Source organism: Sciurus vulgaris (genome assembly GCF_902686455.1).
Source record: "Sciurus vulgaris genome assembly, chromosome: 1".
Lineage (NCBI taxonomy): Eukaryota > Metazoa > Chordata > Mammalia > Rodentia > Sciuridae > Sciurus > Sciurus vulgaris.
The window spans coordinates 54,844,435-54,862,842 of record NC_136461.1 but is presented as its reverse complement, the minus strand read 5'-3'; the positions used below and the strand labels follow the sequence as shown (position 1 = coordinate 54,862,842).

The following is an 18,408-nucleotide window of genomic DNA, read 5'->3' as shown; positions in this document are numbered from 1 at the left end:
AAGATAATGCTTGGAAAATGTTAGGAGATTGTTAGGGCTTAGAAAATGGTACCCCAAGGTGAAGTCCTCAGGAGAAGATGCAGAAACAAACCTCTTCTCTGACCTTCCCCTACTCTCTCTCTCTCTCTCTCTCTCTCTCTCACACACACACACACACAGACACACACACACACACACATCTCACCTCTCATTCTCCAAGGCAGGCTATAGAAACTAGAATTCATCTTCTCTAAGGTGGTTCATAGAAACCAGAACCCCTTTTCCACAAAGCCATTCATAACAATAAAAAGTATTACTCTAACTTTTCTCCACTTCTTTGTGTAAGAGTTGTCCATGACAACTATCATGTTTGGTTGTAGGTCATAAGATCTTCATTCTAGAAAGGGTTTTTTCCATACCCAGAAAAAAGTAATGTTGCAGAAGAGTGGCCATGAAGAATCCAAATAGACCACATCATATATTTTTTGTCTGATTATATTTTTATTTAGCTGCCCCTGCTTCATCGAACATAAGCAAAAGAATGTATAGTTCACCCTGGATCTTGGATCCTAAATCTGAAATCCCCTGTGTTACATAAAACAATAGTCAAATAAGCTTGTTAAGGTCTTTTTCTTCTTAATCTGTCTTTTGTTAAGGTCTGTGGGGCTGTGATGTTCTATGATGGGAAGGAAAGAATTAACTTCCATTCTTGCCCCTTCAGACTCAGTATATGTTTACTGATTTATTCAATTATACATGGTGAAGAACCAGTATGGATTAGTAGAGGCTCCCCTGTCCTCTGTCACTACCCCATGGTTATCCTTCCTGAAACCATAGGCTTGATGTAGGACAGTCATCCGCAGTGAGAGGGAGATGCACAATTACCTAACTGTGTACAGGTACCATGCTCTCCCACTGGACTTGTCAGGCAAACAAAGAAGTGTTGTTTTATGTCTCTATGCACATGATTTCCCAAGCCATTGAAGAGAATTGCCAATGTGTTTTTGTCCATAATCGGTGATATGTGAGAAATTAGAGAGAAAACAAAATAGGCCATAATTCTGGGAGCGGGGTGTGATAGGCAAATATTATCCCATTTTCTAGAAAGAAAGCATCCAGCACTGGAGATTGTCAAGCATAACATTGATTGGAAAAATCCTAGAACAGATTATTAACATATGGTCAGTAGGCTATTCAAGAGGGAAGTAGCTGGCATTGGTTCTCTGATGGTTAAGTCATGCTGTTATCTGTCTTCTCAGTTAGTTAGGATTAAAAGATTGCACCAAGGAGGAAAATGCTGATCTGGAAGATTGCAGGTGACTCAGCATTCCTTTAGTCCCTGTCCTGTCCTGATTACCATTTGTACTCACAATGTTAATGAAAACATAAAATACATTATTATCAAAGATGTAGTTCACAGATGTCAGGGGAGCATGGAGTTAATGAATTACCTAAAGCAGAATTCAAAATAATACTTTAGGCCCAAAATAATAGCATCCAATAATATGAAGTGTTTTTTTTTTTCCATGCAAATGTTATCTCCCTTAACCATCATCGTAGGGCATTAATATTACTAATAAATCTCATTTTTTCTATGCCTGCAATGTGTCAGGCTCTTTGCATATAAGTGATCTCAGTCTTTCTAAATAAACTTTTTATGTAGGTATCATTCTTCATTTTTAAAGAAAGGAAACTGAAGATCAAATAAGTACATTGTCTAAGATCACAAAGGCGATGCTATATGCTATTTACAAATAGGTCAATCTGACATCCCAGCTGAAATCTTTTTCCTGTATTCTACTGGTTTTTCAGATGAAATTAAGCAGGAAAGTATAAATTCTGAACTAAGGTTCAGAAATTCAATTGTGTAAGTAAAAAATCGAGAAAATTCAGTTTAAGAGGGGTTCATGTGAAAAGACATGGAAGGTTTTGTTTGCCTATAAGCTCCTTATGAATCATCCAGGTGAGTCACTGACATCCCCCAAATGAATACAATCTTGAGCTTTGGAACAGTACCCAGAACAAAGAAGGGCAAGGGTTACACTGTGCCCTACCATGAATGAATGGTTCTGGGACACTGATCCTAAGGAAACACTGTTGATTTGAGCAAACCCAGAATAATTTGACCAGAACTGTAAATGTAAGCCATATGAAAAATGGTAAAAGAAACTACAAGATAGAAAACATGCTACCTCTAGTTACATGCAGCTAACATTTGTTAATATATACCATAGACCAGGCACTGTTCTAAATATTTTACAACTGTAATTCATTTAATTCTCATGATAATCTTATGGCATAGGTGCTGTTGTTATTCTACTTTGCAGATGAAGAAACTGAGGCCCAGAGAGGTCATATAACCCTTTCCAGCATCATAGTCAAAAACTCTGAGTGTCTGTCTCTTATTTTCAACTGGAACAGGAAATTAGAAGAGGAATTATATATGTTATTTGGCTACAGATGGAAAAGAACAAACCAGAGAGGATACTTGAATCAGTGTAATTGGATTTCATCCTAATACCTAACAATTTACATTATTTCAATAGAATATCGCTGATCTCTCTGTTGCTACATACTTTCAATGAGGCATGTTTTGGGAGGAATTCTGTAGTGCTGAAGGAGGAGAGATGATAGGATTTACACATTTCCTCCCAACCTATCAGTATCAGTGTGGTCCCATATTGGTGACTTGGAGTGACAGAATTTATCCTCCTTAAAGATTGAAATATATGAAGAAAAATCTACATTAACTGGAATTTCATTTCAAGAAGTCTAAAATAACCACAATGTGTTGCTGAATTATGCTTTTCAAAGTTAGAAGTTGACTTTTTAAAAGTGTCATACTATTCATTAATCTTTCTATCCATGGCTGCATACATTCATTCTAGGCAACAAAGATTTAACAATCACCAAGTATATGTAATCCTTTATCTTATTCCATCTCTAGCCGTTAGCTTCATTTAATGATGAGAACATTTAGACTCTGAAGTTAAAGTGATTTGCCCAACTCCCATGGCTTGGATGAAGCAGGGAAAAGCCTGAAACTCAGGTTTGTTAAGCCATGCTTCCCAGTGTACTCTACTCCTGTCAAGAATAGAGAAAACCAAGTAGGTGGAGATGTTTCACAAATGATTTCCATAAAAAGGGGTCTCTCCTTTGTTTCATGGGCCATTAGCTCAACAAAAATCACTGGAAACTCTTTTCACATAGGGCCAGCATAGTGCTTGATGGTGAAGAATTCAAAGATTAAAAAAGAGACCAAACAAAAACCCAAGGGTTCTGTGTTGGGTGGGGAGACATCTGAAAACAGTTGCAATCAAGTGAGGGAAACTAAGTTCAATTGCCTGGAATGTACATTCTTCTCATCAACTGAGGATTGACTATCATCCACATCCAGATTGATTCACTAATGTTTGAGCCTTAACCCTGTACCTGGTATGATGCTAGGAGTGTAGAAAGAGAGGAGAAAAGATCCAACATGGTCCCTGCCCTCATAGGTTACAGTTGGCTTGGATTCCTAAGTTTTGGTCTGACTCTTCCAAAGATTTCCTTGTAGGATAGTACTTGGGATGCAGTTCAGTGGTAGAGTTTCTTGTTTAGTGTGCATGAGGCCCTGGGTTTATTCCCCAGTGATACACTCACACACACCGACACACACCCACACCACACCAACAAAACCCCATGAGAATCTCATGTAGGAAACTAATGACACCATGTAGTCTCATCTTACTGGGAAGTTAGGTGAAAAGTCCATCGAAAGAGAAAAATTGAACATAACCAAAATCATTGTTGAAAATATCTTGACTATAACTCACAGGCCATGATAGGTACACAATGAATGTTTAAAGACATATGGGTTAAAGCCATAGGCCCAAGCATGGTTTGATTCTGAAACTGTTATTCTCTACTCCAATTGCACATTTGAGTGAACCTGGGGAGAATTTAAACAATCTGATGCTTTGGGCTCCACCAAGACCATAGTTCATCAGAACTCTGGAGAAGAATGGTGCCCAAACATCAATATTTAAAAATACATATTTATTTTTCATGAGATCCTCATTTGAAGCAAGGGTTAAGGACCCCCTTCTCAATAGAAAAAAAAGATTTGCAAATATTTATAATTATTTATAGCTATAGGCATAATAAAAATCATGCCTGTAGCATTTATAAGCATTCCACTTTGGTCACTCAATCAGTGGAAGCTCCGTGATGGTGAGGTGTCATTGGAAGTCAGGGGTCCTGGAAAGTCCTGGAGATGTTGGCTGTACACCCAGCAGGCAGGTTGGTTCTGTAGCACTGGCTTCTCTTCCCTTGTCTTTGTAAAGAAATACAGTAACTTCAGCTTATTGAGCACACCCTCCTACTTGTTCATAGACCACTTCCACTTACCCATGGTTAAATTAGTAAGAACTATTGCCAATTCTTTTTTTTTTTTTTTTTTTTCTTTCAGTGCTGGGGATTTACCCAGGGGTGCTCTACCACTGAGCTACAGCCCCAGAACCTTTTTAAATTTTATTCTGTGATAGGGTCTCACTAAGTTTGCCATGCTGGCCTTGAACTTTTGATCCTCCTTCCCAGTCTTCCAAGTTGCTGGGATTACAGTGTGCAGCCACCTGCTGATTCTTTTTTACAAACTTCCCCCAAACACACATACACGCATACACACACACACCTTTGTATAAATTTTTGAAATGCTGACTTTTAAGATTTCAACAAAGCATTTAAGTATTCTGCTTGGGATATTCAAACTGTTCATTCCAGAAAGAAAAGCATAACCATACAACCAGCAAAAGACATGAATCATTGAGAAGACCATGAAGGTCTACCCCAGTTCTGTGGATTGTGGTTTAAGATGACTCTTTATACCTCACATTCTTCCCGTGTGGAGGGAATCAGTGAGTCTCTCTGACTACATTAAACTAATGTGCTATGCTTCTGATTCGCTTTTCTAAAGTACCCAGCCAAGCTGAGGAGATACCTTATGTACCTAGTTGGCTAAACTCATCAACATTCTTAAAGATGGTTCAAGATGAACAAAGGAGTTTTGTTAGCTTTCCTTCACCACCTCCCTTCCTGCACCTCTGAGCTGGGTGAACAGCTTCTAGGACAAAAGTGAAATGTTCCAAGAGATGGGACTCTTTGGTAACAGATTCTGGAACTTCAGTTGGATGTTGACTTTCTTTGTAGGCTATGGTTGGAGAAAAGAGGGGGAAAAAAGATCTACTTTAATACATCAGAACTAACCACAAAATAATTGGGCCTACAGTCTAATCTAATCATGCTTTTGTTTATTCACCTCATATAAAAGTCTCTTAGGAATGCATTTGAGCACAATATATAATAATAATATTACTATAACATACATTGTGAGAAACTTGAAAACAATAAAATGTCCACCTGAAACAATGCAGTGTTTATAGACATACAAACCCATTGGTCATGCACATTTGTGCCACTTTTTTTTTTTAACTACTGAGTCACAAGGCTGAACTGAAGCATGAAATGTATTTTACAAACTGAAACTGACACCAGGAAGAGGCTAACAAGTGTTATCAGAAGAAGCTTCACATTCGCATAATTTACTACATCAGTTCACATTTTATTATAAAAATTCACATTGTTTTATCGTTTTCTTTCATAATGAATTGGAACATGACATTCCTGCTTAGTGGCAGGTAGGAGGCTAGCTCTTCAAAGTCAGTAGTTTGGGAATACCTAGAAGAATCATCTGTGAGCAAATGTAGTGTTGCTTTTTGAACTGAAGCCACAGTTATAGTAGAAACCGGTTATAACCCAACTCATGCATACACAGACTTGGATAGAACATGGGTAAAAACTACGTCCCATTGCCCCCTACCCCTATCAAACTATATAAAATAAAAGCTCAGTATAAACCTTTTAGTATCGAATGTGAGAATCCTGTTTGCAAAACCGGTTCATAAAGGGGCTGTGCAGTATTAGCAACTCAGACAGGGAGAGGCAGGCCCTCCTAGCAAAGGCCCATCCCTGTGCTCTCTGCAGAGGGGCCTGTGTCTCTCTTAAGCCATGTTTGGGTTATATAGTACACAATACAAAATGTAACAAGAAAAAAGTCGCAACTCTTAGGCAGAGTTTTCTACACAAATTTAACACCACCATTGGCAGGCAATGTTAGATATATAAATTAATAACTTACAAAACATTACAGTATATACATTAAGTAATAAATACATGGTTATAAACAGGAATGGAGGTGTTAGTGCAGAAGGCAGTGCAAGAGCAAGATGGCGGCGTTAAATGGAGAACAGCATCATGGAGTGAAGGGAGGAGGAAGAGAAGAGGACAGGACTGTGCAATCTGCAGAGGCACAGAGGTTCCAGGACACATGGGCACACCGCCTTATTAAGCTGAGTGCTATGCAGGCTGACATGGTGAACAATACAGCCACCCCTTTCCATCCCCTATTTTGTTCAATGCTATTCTGTTTGGAGCAAAACAGTGAGACCCCAGAGAAAAAACTACTGTTAGAAGCAGGCAAACAGAGCTGGGTTACAAGGGTCACTGTGGAGTTGGACTAGACAACAGGGGAAGGAAAACGTGGTCAGAGCCGTGTCCTTCCTGTCTGTTTGCAAAAGTGAACTGCAGTAAAGCAAAAGATATTGCCCAAGAAAGAAGGAAGACTATTTTCTTTCCCTTTTTTTCTTTTTTCTTTTTTTTTCCAGAAAGAGTCAAAAAAGTGTATGTCAACTTTGAACACTTATCTGTGGAGAAGTCGGTACTAAACTCTAGGTATTCAACAGGCATTTTAAAGACATGAAAATGTTTTACAAAAAAGGCACACAGGTTGGCAGACAAAGGGACAGGTGAGCAGATTTATAAATGAAGGTATTAGTCAGTGAGTTCAGTCACTTGTCGGGACAGGTCCCGAAACTTAGTGCAGAGAAATCTCTCAGTTTTGTGTCTTCCATTTTCAAGCCATTGAGTCGAGATGGGAACTGGCCTTCACTACCACATAGAGCTTCAGCTCTCCACCAAGTGTGCAGGCCAGGCAAGTCACCCGCGGGATTCCTGAGCTGCTGTTTGCTTCATGGCCTTGCATTCTGGCTCCAAACTCAAGTAACTGGAAAGGTCAGGTGACCTTTGTCCTGTGCAAGCCTTGCCCGGATGATGGGCTGGTCCTACCACACAGCTGGCATGCTTGTCAAGGGTCGAATGTTCATCTCCACACGGGCAGGGAGATTATGTGTCAATCGGGGACTTGTCTTCTGTCACAATGTCTATATCAGTCTCTCCCAGTGAATCCCTATTTTCTGGATCGATGACACAGAGTGTCTTTGTACTGCTGAAATAGTTGTGGCCCTCTCCCTCCTTTTCAGGTCCTTCAGAATCCTCCTCTTCAAGGGTCAGTTCAAATTGAAACTTCTCCATCAGACCCTGGCAGTCTCTGTTTCTCTCATCCAGTGGTGGGGAGGGACTCTGGGGTATCATGCTCTGATACCAGTTCCTGTTATCTTCTAATGTGTCCAGAATGTCCTGAGCATCGGGTTGTACCAGATCTGCCCAGGTCTCCCACAGTGGATGGACAATGTAGTCAATGAACCCAACCTAGAGAAAAATAAGATTTATATCTCTCATTATGAAGGGCCCTTGAAAATCATATAAGCAGTTTCGGTTTCCATGCTAAGAGAGAGCAATTATAACCTCAGAGAGACCAGTAACAAAGATTCTTTTATCTGAATACTTTCTATATGGTAGGTCCCACACTGGATGCAATATATGCAATATCTCTTTTCATTTTGCAAAGTAAGTATTGCAGTCTGCCATCTGCAAAAGAATAAACTAAGGCTCACGGAAATTAAATATCTTGTAGAGGTCACATAACTAGTTAAGTGATAGAACTAGAACTGAGTCCCAGCTTCATTTGATTCCAGAGGCTGTGCTCATCTTACAAGAACACACTGCTTTTCCTTTTACATGTGCCAGGTAAAAAGACTGGATGTAACACTAGTATTGGGAATGACTGTGTCACTACTTGGACTCTATGAGTCATTCTCTAAAGAAGGCAGCCCCAGGTCTAAAGTGTTCTGACTCAACATTCTTTCTCTGATAACTTCAAAATGTGCTCCTGTGCCAAAATGACAGGAGCTGGCCTCTGTCTGATCTGGAATTTCTCAAGTTCTGTGGGATGCTTCTGGTTTGTACAGGACTTTGAAAAAACACTTGAAAATAACTCAAGCCCCAAACAAATAAATATCCCCTCTGTGGATATGCCTGCCATTGTTTTAGATCCATAGGACACACAGTCATTTCCATCAGAAGAAAGAAAGAAAATAAAAACAATCAAGCAGTTCCTTTTGCTGGTGTTCCTGTGAATAAATCTGAGGCTTACAGCTTTGTTGTGGCTTGTGTAGGGGCTATGCATCCTGCACAATCTAGCCATGTGGCCTTATGCCGACCTCTACATTGTCAGACAAACAGGAAACATGGGGGTGGGGATAGGTAGAGAGAGAGAATAGACTCTAGTTGGATGAGCAAATGGAATTCCCCTGTCATGGTCTTGGGAGCTGGAGAGATACTAGCTTGGGATTCAAGGGAAGGTGAGCAAGGGCCCCCATGGGACATTACATAGCTATCTTCCCACTCCACTGGAAACTTTCTTTTATTAATATCCTGGTATTTGGCCAGTCATGCGACACATTCAAGTTGCACTATATACATAAACCTTGTTCATATGTGACTCTTTCAAATATCTGGTTCTTTCTTAGCCCTAACAAATGAGATTCACACCCCAGTTGGAGCATCTCTGATTGGCATTGGTTATGACAACTTGTCTATGGATGATTCAGATATTTCTCTTGCTTCTGCCCACTCTTTTTTCCCCCTCCATTTTACTTCTTTATGTGTATTTAATGGATTTGAGACTATTTTCAAGGTGTTTTCCAGGGACCAGAAAGAAGCTCAAGGCAATGGAGAATATTGAGTAAGCTGAACACAGTACAGTCATTTCCTTTCTTCATTTGCTTTTGCTGCTGCTAAGAAATACTTAGGACTTTTTAAAAAGGTAGTTGCTAGCTGCTTATTTCCTAGCTCATGGAATGAGATAACTCCACAAATTCTAAGACCACTGACTTGAACTCTTTACTGCCAAATGAATCAGAAAAGTTCAACAGAGTCCATCTGCAGGAAACACCAGCATGGGTGATGACATCATGGTAGCAGGGAGACCTGTCCAGTGATGCAGAGTGGACAGCTTGGGTGGAGGGCAACCGGGTCACTAAGAAGAGAACTGCTGCTTCACTGGACATTGGGGAAACACCTGCTTTATCTGCCTCGCATGACTGTTTGGGGATTCATGTATTATAATATATGGGACCACACAGAACATCATATAAATATAAATCATCCCTGTTATTAATAAAAAGGTACATTACTCTTTATTTTTTTCTTATTTGAGTTAAAGCTCTAGGTTATTTGAATTGGCCCATATTAATTTAATTGTATCTTGCATCTTTCTAGCATTTGGACTTTAGATTACATTTACAGATATTAAACTAATTTAGTTGGGTTTCTCTAAGAAGCAACAAAATACTAACTGCAAAGGAACTACATTCTGATACTACAAGTATATACAAATATGGAGCTTATAGGTAGTGGGGAAAGAGGTTAGATGCTAACATAACTCACTCCCACTTTTTTGTGATAAACACCTTGGGCATCCTATAAACCCATTTTTACTCATAGCACCTGATTCAACCCCTTTGTTCTCCTGAAAAAAAAAAAAAAAAAAAAAAAAAGCATTTCAGCAGGCCTTAAAGCCTTTGTAGGGATGTAGATACATATTCTGCAACTATTGGCATCTGGGGCATTTCTGCACACACAAACACATCCTCAAAGTATTATTTCCTATTCTCAGAACACAGAATTTGTAGCTTTGGACACAACTGGTAAATGTTAGAATATTCCCAAAGGCACAGACGCAACCCGGAAAAGAGACCCAGGCAGGGCTTTGATGACTCCTGGTGATGGTCATGTATTTGATTATGAAGAGAGAGCCTCAGCAGAAAGCTGGACACAAGATGAGGAGTTGAAAACAGAGCTACAAGAATTCTGGAGAAATGGGATGGAAAGACAGCAGTAGTCTGGGATCAGTCAGATTTGCGAAGGTCATAGATGACTATCTAAATGGTTTGGGTATACACAGACATCCCAAATATTGATGGGTTTCTGATGACTGCTTCATTCCCACCCTGTGAAACTGAGTATGAGAAAGCAGATGAGTCATGAGCATAATGGAACTAAGTGTATAGTTGTCATTTTATCATTTCATGTGTAGATAGATTTACATAGAGATTGATTTTGTCAAAATAAAGAAACTAGATAGAACTCTCCATTCTATAATCACTAGAAATCATAAAATCTTTGAAAAGATCTCATTTTGAATACCTGGGATTTTTCCACAGAAGCTGTGTGTTTATCACACATTGGGCTAATCTCCATTCCTCTCTCTCGTTCCTTGTCTCCCTGCTGGAAAAATTCCTCCATGATGCGGTCTGTCCATTGTCGATACAATTCCAAGGACTTGGTGGGGTTGCTCAGGTCTGCACAGTGTACCATGTTGCGAAGGACCTGAAATCATTGAGTTTTGGAAACCCCATAAAATTAAGTGCAAATACTGCCAGAACATCTTATCCCTCTCTTATTAGTACACTTAGTACCAAACCAAGAACATTTTAGTTGCATTATAATTATGATGCATGCACCAAAAAAACAGTGTACAATGGTGCTGGCCAGAGTTGGTTATTTATCATTATGGGGCCCAAAGGGTGATAGGGATATCGATATCGATAGAGATAGAGATAGAGACATAGATATCTTCTAAAACTGACCGTCTCTGAATTTAAGAACTGAAAGGGACATTGGAGTTCAGATGCTGCTATCATTTCCTTTCCTCAGTTTGGAAAGTATGTAAAGAATTACTCAAAGTAGATGTTTTCCAATTTTCCATTTGTGGAAAGAGGAGACTAGCTGATATCACTCTGTATAACCAACACAGACCTAATAAACTTTAAGTCAGAGGGATTTATGTTCAAACAATGAGCTTTTGGCACCAACAGTTATATATATCCTATTACAAAAAGATTTTGCAATTTATTTTTAGAACTAAGAAATTCAATAGAGTTATGTTTTCTCATAAATGAGAAGATAAACTTGAACATCCATTTTCTTCGGCTTGTTCTTAAAATAAGCCAAAAATGTAGTAGCAGCCTAGGATATATCTAACCAAATTGTGTTTCCCTTTTCTAGGTGTCATTTGGTTTGTGCTTTGTGATAAACCAAACTTTATCACATACCTGTATACGATCAGTATAGTTGTCCAGGAGGAGAACGCCTGAGCTTGTAACTTTCTTTGTTTCTACCATTGTTTTCAGGTCGGCCAGCAGGCTCATGTGTTTGGACATATCAGTTGCTAAAACCTTGGGTGAAAGCAAAGTGAAAACTCTCAATAAACTCAGTCTGTAAGACAATGGCAAAAGTAAGGAAGGAATATAGAGAGGTTGATTCTTACCATGTCAATAACCATTTTCCTGAGTGTCTGACGTTGCTTCTTGGTGAGATTCTGGAAGATGTCACAGTGCTCTTCTTGGAGCAGTTTGAAACCCACAGCCAGGTGATGGTTTTCCAACACAGACTCATCATTGTACATCAAAGCCAGTTCTGAATCTAATAAACAAGAAAAAGTGATGACTTAATAAACATACAATAAAAGTTGTATAACTCAAACATTGTGAAATCAGATTTAGTTCTCCCTAGATGATTCTAGACCTATCTTCCATAGGTCATTGCTTCTTAGAGTAGTGCTTCCCTATAAACAGAAGTAGTCAGTTTCAACTATGCTTCTGGTAGATGCTGGTAAATAAGTTTTCATTTTGATTAAAATTCACTGTCTCTTAAAATCCTTTTCAAGTCCTTCTCCACTTCACATGAAGCATATGACTTTAGGTAAAGGCATTCTTGAGCAGCTAAGCTGTGTTTTTATCTCAGCTTGTAATTTCCTTTGTTTCCACACATTTCATGCTTTGGAAAAGAACAAAGTAAAAATGACACTAAACTTCATCAAGTGTATTAAGCTTTCCAAACTATATCCATTTTTTTTTTTCCCCAGTACTGGCGATTTTACCCAGGGACTCTTGCTCACTGAGCTAACGCTAACCCTAAGTCCTAAGCCCTTCTTTTTTTTTTTTTTTTTTTTTTTTTTTTTGAGACAAGTTCTTTCTAAGTTATCCAGGCTGGTGACAAACTTAATAGTTTCCAGCCTCAGCCTCCAGAGTAGCTTGAATTATAGGTATGCACCACTGTGCCTGGCCTATCTTCACCTTTATATATGTTCCCTTAACCTCTGGTAATTGTGAGTTTAGGATTTTCAAAACAGATAAAGTGATGGTGTGGATTTTTGTTTTACCCAAAGAATGTAACTTTTTTTGGTGATTTCCATAAATGTGACACTAAACATCAATAATTTTTTTGGAACAATCCTGATGTTGACATTTCTGCCTTTTGGCTCTCTATACCAGAAAGAGTAATATCTAGGTACCTAAATCACAGCTTCCACCTTTTACACAGAATTGCAGAAATCTTGTGCAGAGGTTTGCACTACAAACTCATGAATTCATACTTTCTCTTAACAAGTGTAACAGCCAAATGGGTAATGTGCTATAGTTGCAGCTGCTGTTACTCATATACCATTGCTTTCATCCTGTGCTTTGAGTTACCTCCTGAGAAAGGGGGTTGGATCTCTGAAGTCATGTAAGTACCCTGTTCTATTTACCTTATGATCAAGAGCACACATCTATAGATGGATGCAGCACAAAAAACTATTTTCTTGTGTGACACTAACTGTCCTGGGTCTGGACTAATTCATGACATCACACTAAGCCAGCTGATGCAACCCATACAGACAAGCAGCTGACTGCAGTTTACGTTCTTTTAATACAATAATAAGTTAAAAAAAAAAAAAAAAAAAAAAAAAAAAAAAAAAAAAAAAACAGTGTACCCCAAACCCAGATTACTCATTCTGATGAAAGAGGATGAGGACTGACAAGGACTCTTTTATAGCAATGAGCTCAAACAGCATTTTTATAAAACTATCAGTGCTTGGTGTTAATCATGACCATAATGGGATAAACAATATTCTCAGAAGAAAAAGTATTTAGATTTTCAGCACATAGAGATAGAGCATTAACTAAAGGGATGAATGAGTCTTCAATAGCATGAAACTGAACATTTTGAGCATGATAAAATCTTTGCGTATGATTTGGAATTCTAACGCTAGACCAAACCTGAAGGTCACCCTCCTTAGTACAGACCAATCCATAATCAAACTTATATAATTGGAAAACAATGTATGGAACGTTTAATGGCTCTTTCCCTTGAATTGTGGAAAATCATTCCAGTGCTTTTTGGGGAATCTTATTTCTGTTGGAAGGTTTCCATGCTCAGATTCAACATTTATGTCTGCTTCCCCAGCAGAGAAGTACCCTAGCAGGTTATGATGCAGTGTGTGAGAGCCCTGCATAATACTGAAAGTTGCATTATCCCCAAGCATTTCCTAATTGTACTGGATAATTCTACACATTAACTTTCCCTTCATGTTGTATTTTCCAAACTTTGAGTGCTTTTTATGACTTCCCTCTGGCCCTCTCCAAGTTCTCTATGCAGCCCAAACATTGAGCTGCCAGACTGGGACACAGTATCCAGGAAAGGCCTGACCAGTTTGAGTGGAATGGAAGGATTACCTCATTATCACTCTTGTTATTATCTATAATGAAAACATTAGGAGGAAAAAATGCAGTGAATCATACAATTATCTCAAATGACTGTTCTAGTGGTGAACTCACTTGTGTTGATGAGAAACTGATTGGAGACTCCAGGATGATCAACGTCGTGGATGGCAGCCGCAAAAATGGCAGCCAGGATTTCCAAATCTGTGAAGACAGCCTGTGGAACAAAGGGAGTGCATTTAACACCATTTCCAATTCACCTGTCCTGCTTCTTCAAGTTCATTTGAAAGGAATGCCCTTCAGTCTTGTTGGGAAAGGGATTATTGATGTACATAATATCTCAGTATGCTAATTTAATTAAATGCACAATCTGTTCATCAGCATAGTGTTTGTTGTGAAAGGGACGAAGGCCAGAGCTCACTCCCACATCAAGCCTTCAGGCTGAGGTTTGGAAGGTCATTAGCACAATGCTCATGGCATGTGAATACCTGATGTCTGTTTCTTGGATCAGTAGTATGGCAGCACAGTGCTTACGGGACACAAGCGCATACAAGTCAAAGAAGCGGGTCAGACTGGCTCTGCTCTTTATATTCAGGTTGTGTAACTTAAGGGGAAAAAGGTTAAATTCCAGACTCAATAAGATAAGCCATAAATTACTACTCAAAGCACATTTATAGTGTTGTTACAAGCTGTCATTAGTTAATTCATTTAATTCCTATCCACTAACTCTTCACCACAGGCAAGATCTAAGAACGTTACTAAGAAGTGAAACTTCATGCCTACTACTCAATTCCTTCATACCATGTCATGAAGGCCTCTCTGTCCCCACCCATGCACACTGATTTAAACCTAGTTTTTATTAGGTATATATTGCTGCTGACTGTAGGACAGAAATGTGTCTCCTGATCCTCTGTGATTACTTAACTCTTGTAATCCTTCAAATGCCAACTCAGCTTCTACCTCTCCCCAAAAGACCAGACCTATTACTCATGGACATATTACACTCTCCCTTTTTTCTAGAAGCCTGTGGCACTTAGAGCCAATTTCTGGCCACACAATAGTTATCCTATCAATAACACTGCATGGGTTATAATGCTCCATGATATTTATAGAGAGTATAAACACAATACTCTTCTTTCCTTCAGCGGGGTCAAACACCCTTGGCTCCATCTCACTTTCCCAAATCTTAGATTTCTTTTCTAAGAAAGTATGAAAGCAAGTTATAGAGTTCCAGACAGTTTAATCTTTCTTCACCTTCCAAAGTGAGTCTTCAAATGTGACTGGGTAGGGCTTGGTCAACCCCTTCCTGCAGTGAACCAGCACATTTTAGAAGTACCTGACTACCATTTCCATATGCCCATTGACAGCATGGCTGGGCCCATTGCTGACTGTACTGTTAAATATGAAAATATTAATCTGTGAGAGAAGGAGTCATGGCCATCTCCTCAGATCTTGTCTAGTTATACATAACATAGTTTTTCCTTGCTTCAGCATCATTAATTCCTCTGTTGTGCATTTTCAGTTACTTTTTCTTCTATTGAGAAAATTAGTTTGCTGAATTTCTAGAAGAATAAGCCTATGGATGCTTATTCCTAGTAGAAACTATACAGAGTATTATATAGCATATTTCTGTGTTCCTTCACAGGGCCTGTGATGGTGTTGGGTGATTGTGGTCAGTACAAGAATGTTGAGGATGTATGGTATGCCAGAGGATGAACAAGACATGGAAATATAACGTATCCCTCACTAGGAATACAATGAAGAACAAAGCGTGGGCCCTGCTAGTTGTTTGAAAATTAAATAATTTTCAATTGGAAGAGATGTATATGGAAGGTTACTCTGATATTAGAAAGCTAAGCAAGTAGAAATATTGTACGTTTTTATAAATAATCCAATGGACAGATGCAGTTCAAGAATTTGAGGTCATCCACTTACAGTATTTTTGTAAATGTATTGCATATTGTATGGCACTTTTAAAAGAGGTTGAACGGGTATGAAGAACAGGTTACATCTACTCACATCTAATGCTGGTGTAGAAAGAAGAACATGGGTTGACTGTGCTACATCAGCAGCGTGCAGGCTGTTATGATATGCCACGTCAGAATGGTAATGGTCCTCCAAAGTCATCATGTAGGTTACAAATGTGTCAGATGAAATTTTGAATGTCTTCAGGAGGTCTCTTTCCTATGTAGTAAAATGGTTTAGAACATGAATAAGCAGATGTCCAAAAATGGAAGAAGGGGGACTGGGGATGTCCCTCAGTGGTATAGCACCTGCCTTACAAGCACCAAGCCCTGGGTTCAAGGTTCAGTTCCCAGCTACACACACACACACACACACACACACACACACAGGAGAAAGTTGAATCACAAAAATAAACTATAATGGAAAAAAAATCATCATAAGGAGTTATCTGATTGGATAACCAACATTCATTCTTCTTTACTCACCTGAAATATGGCATACATGATGCATGTTAGGGGCCGATTGTGTGAGTATCCAGCCACATTGAAAATGTTAAGGCCCCATTTGTTCAGGTCTTCCAGCTCCTGTAATCCAAATTAGAGGAATTTAGGAATAAGGCTAATTTTTAATTTTTTCTTTTAGAGATGAGGTCTTGCTATGTTGGCAACACTGGTCTCAAAACTTCTGAGCTCAAGAGATCCTCCTGCCTCAGCCTCCCATGCAGCTGAAACTACAGGAGGGAGTCACCATTCCCAGCTTTAAATGTTTTAAAATATGGTTTTAAAATTAATTTTTGGACACTGGTTGCCTAAGTTCTTAGAGCATCTATGTAGTGTGTTCCAGTTGCATGAAAATCTGAAAGTGGAATGGCTCAGGAGGTTGGGTGTCCTTATCAGGATGACCACAAGTTTGTGCATATTTTTTTCTTTTTAGAAAAGAAACAGTGTATCTTTGTTTATAATAATTTTGTTGCTGACCTAGATTTGCCATGCGTCATCACTCCTCAACCATTGTTGCTTTTAAAGATAGCTGCAAGTCAATAGAGATCACTCTGGTCCCATTTCTCTGATTCTCCCCTTGCTGCTCACCCTGGCCCATCAGTAACATCGAGAAAACTGCGTCAGAGAAACTCCTCTACCCTTTGGTTATTATCACTGAATTTAGGTCAGGGAGACTCAGCTGTCAGAATGTGTAGAAATCAGCCCCAATTTAATCCAGAAGGTCATAAAGAATGCTGGTCTTGAATTATATCCCAGGGCTCTGAGGCCACAGATAGGCTTGGAAGAAGCAACATCCAGACCTGTGTTGTGGGATTATTCCAAGATTATCTGATTTAAGGAGCAATTTATTCCATTCTTAATCACTGCTCAGAGGCTTGGCCCAATGCTTAATCAACTTTATCTAATGACAGATTTCTTAAAGACTCACTGAATGATCATCTGCTCAGAGTAAGCTCCTTTCACACTCTCACCAGGCTGGGGGACCTCAGCAGTCATTTTGCATAGCTTCCTCAAGGATATGTGAATTCTTTCTGTGACTTCCTCCAGTGTGAGGGTTTGGGAGTAGGAGTTAGTGCTGCCCATCTCCTCATTTCTCCTCTCACCTGTCAATCAGTACAGATTTCCCCCTGGCCCAGAGCATACAGTTCCCAAAATATCCTCTGGGATAATTCAGACCTGCCTACTGGCTTTCCCTTGGACTTTCCCAGTATCCTTTCAGAAGGATGCTCTACTCATAAGGAACTGTCCATTACTAAATTCAATTTAGGGTAAAAGAGAGAGAAAAAAGGCCTTTAGGTATGGAATAAGGATCTACAACCAGGTAGATCCTTATTTTGTCTATGTCCCAGCATAGACAAAAGAGGACATAACAGAGCAGGCATGGTGCACATGCCTGTTACCCCAGTTAATCAGGAGGCTGAGGCAGGAGGATTGCAAGCTCTAGGCCAACTTGGTGAGACCCTGTCTCAAACTACGAAATAAAAGGCTGGGGTTGTAGCTCAATGGTAAAGCTCTCCTGGGTTCAAACCCCCAGGACAGTCAAAAATAAAAGATAAATAAAAAAATAAAAGTCATATAGGACATTAGCTTCCTTATCATAAAATTTAACAAAGGAGAAGTCGTCCCAACTATTTTCTTAATGATAGATGGGCACATGTGTGCTGTAAAGTTAAAAGCCACATGCACACAAACCCAGCTCATACACACCTTGGCCAGGTGATCTTCATTCTCAGTGTTGACTCCAAAGCGGGAAATGCTTGTATTGTTTAAACTTGAACTGTGCATCAGTTTCTTCACTCCACTTATCTGGGTCATGAGCTGCTGCTTCTTCTTCTTCTCTCTGTCTTTCTGGGTTGGAGATGGGATCTCCACATCATTCTGCTTGTCTGCAACAGATAAAGGAATATGTTTTTCAGCAGTGCCAATGAGTATGCCCAGTGATATTCAAAATAATGCTAACCGAGGGTAATGGATTCTGATTCTAATAAAGGGCCCTCATAGAATGATCTCACAGAACCTCCAGGATAATCCTGTGAAGTAGGTGGATAAAAAATTATCTTTTGCTCCATTTTATGCTAAGTAAACTGAGGCCCAGAGGAGCTAAATAACTTGTCCAGGAAGAAGCAGGGAAAAGACCCAAGCACAATCTTCTGTTCTCAGTGTAATTTAGCAGAATCATATATTTTTAAGGCAGAGCATCAATACTT

At 39.3% G+C, this 18,408-nt stretch overlaps 1 protein-coding gene across 4 annotated transcripts in view; it reads right to left on the bottom strand.

Moving 5' to 3' along the window:
* Positions 1–6,641: 6,641 nt before the first annotated feature.
* PDE4B (phosphodiesterase 4B) overlaps positions 6,642–18,408 on the bottom strand; it is a 445,424-nt gene continuing 433,657 nt past the window's right edge. For all 4 annotated transcript variants that reach the window (XM_079133312.1, XM_079133313.1, XM_079133314.1 and 1 more), the window contains 8 exons: positions 17,909–18,087; positions 16,187–16,285; positions 15,756–15,920; positions 13,854–13,953; positions 11,525–11,679; positions 11,310–11,432; positions 10,402–10,584; positions 6,642–7,563 (listed from right to left, as the gene is read on the bottom strand). In XM_079133312.1, coding sequence (XP_078989438.1) covers positions 7,198–7,563; positions 10,402–10,584; positions 11,310–11,432; positions 11,525–11,679; positions 13,854–13,953; positions 15,756–15,920; positions 16,187–16,285; positions 17,909–18,087 — 1,370 coding nt within the window. In that variant the 3' untranslated portion in view covers positions 6,642–7,197. The remainder of the gene's footprint in view (positions 7,564–10,401; positions 10,585–11,309; positions 11,433–11,524; positions 11,680–13,853; positions 13,954–15,755; positions 15,921–16,186; positions 16,286–17,908; positions 18,088–18,408) is intronic.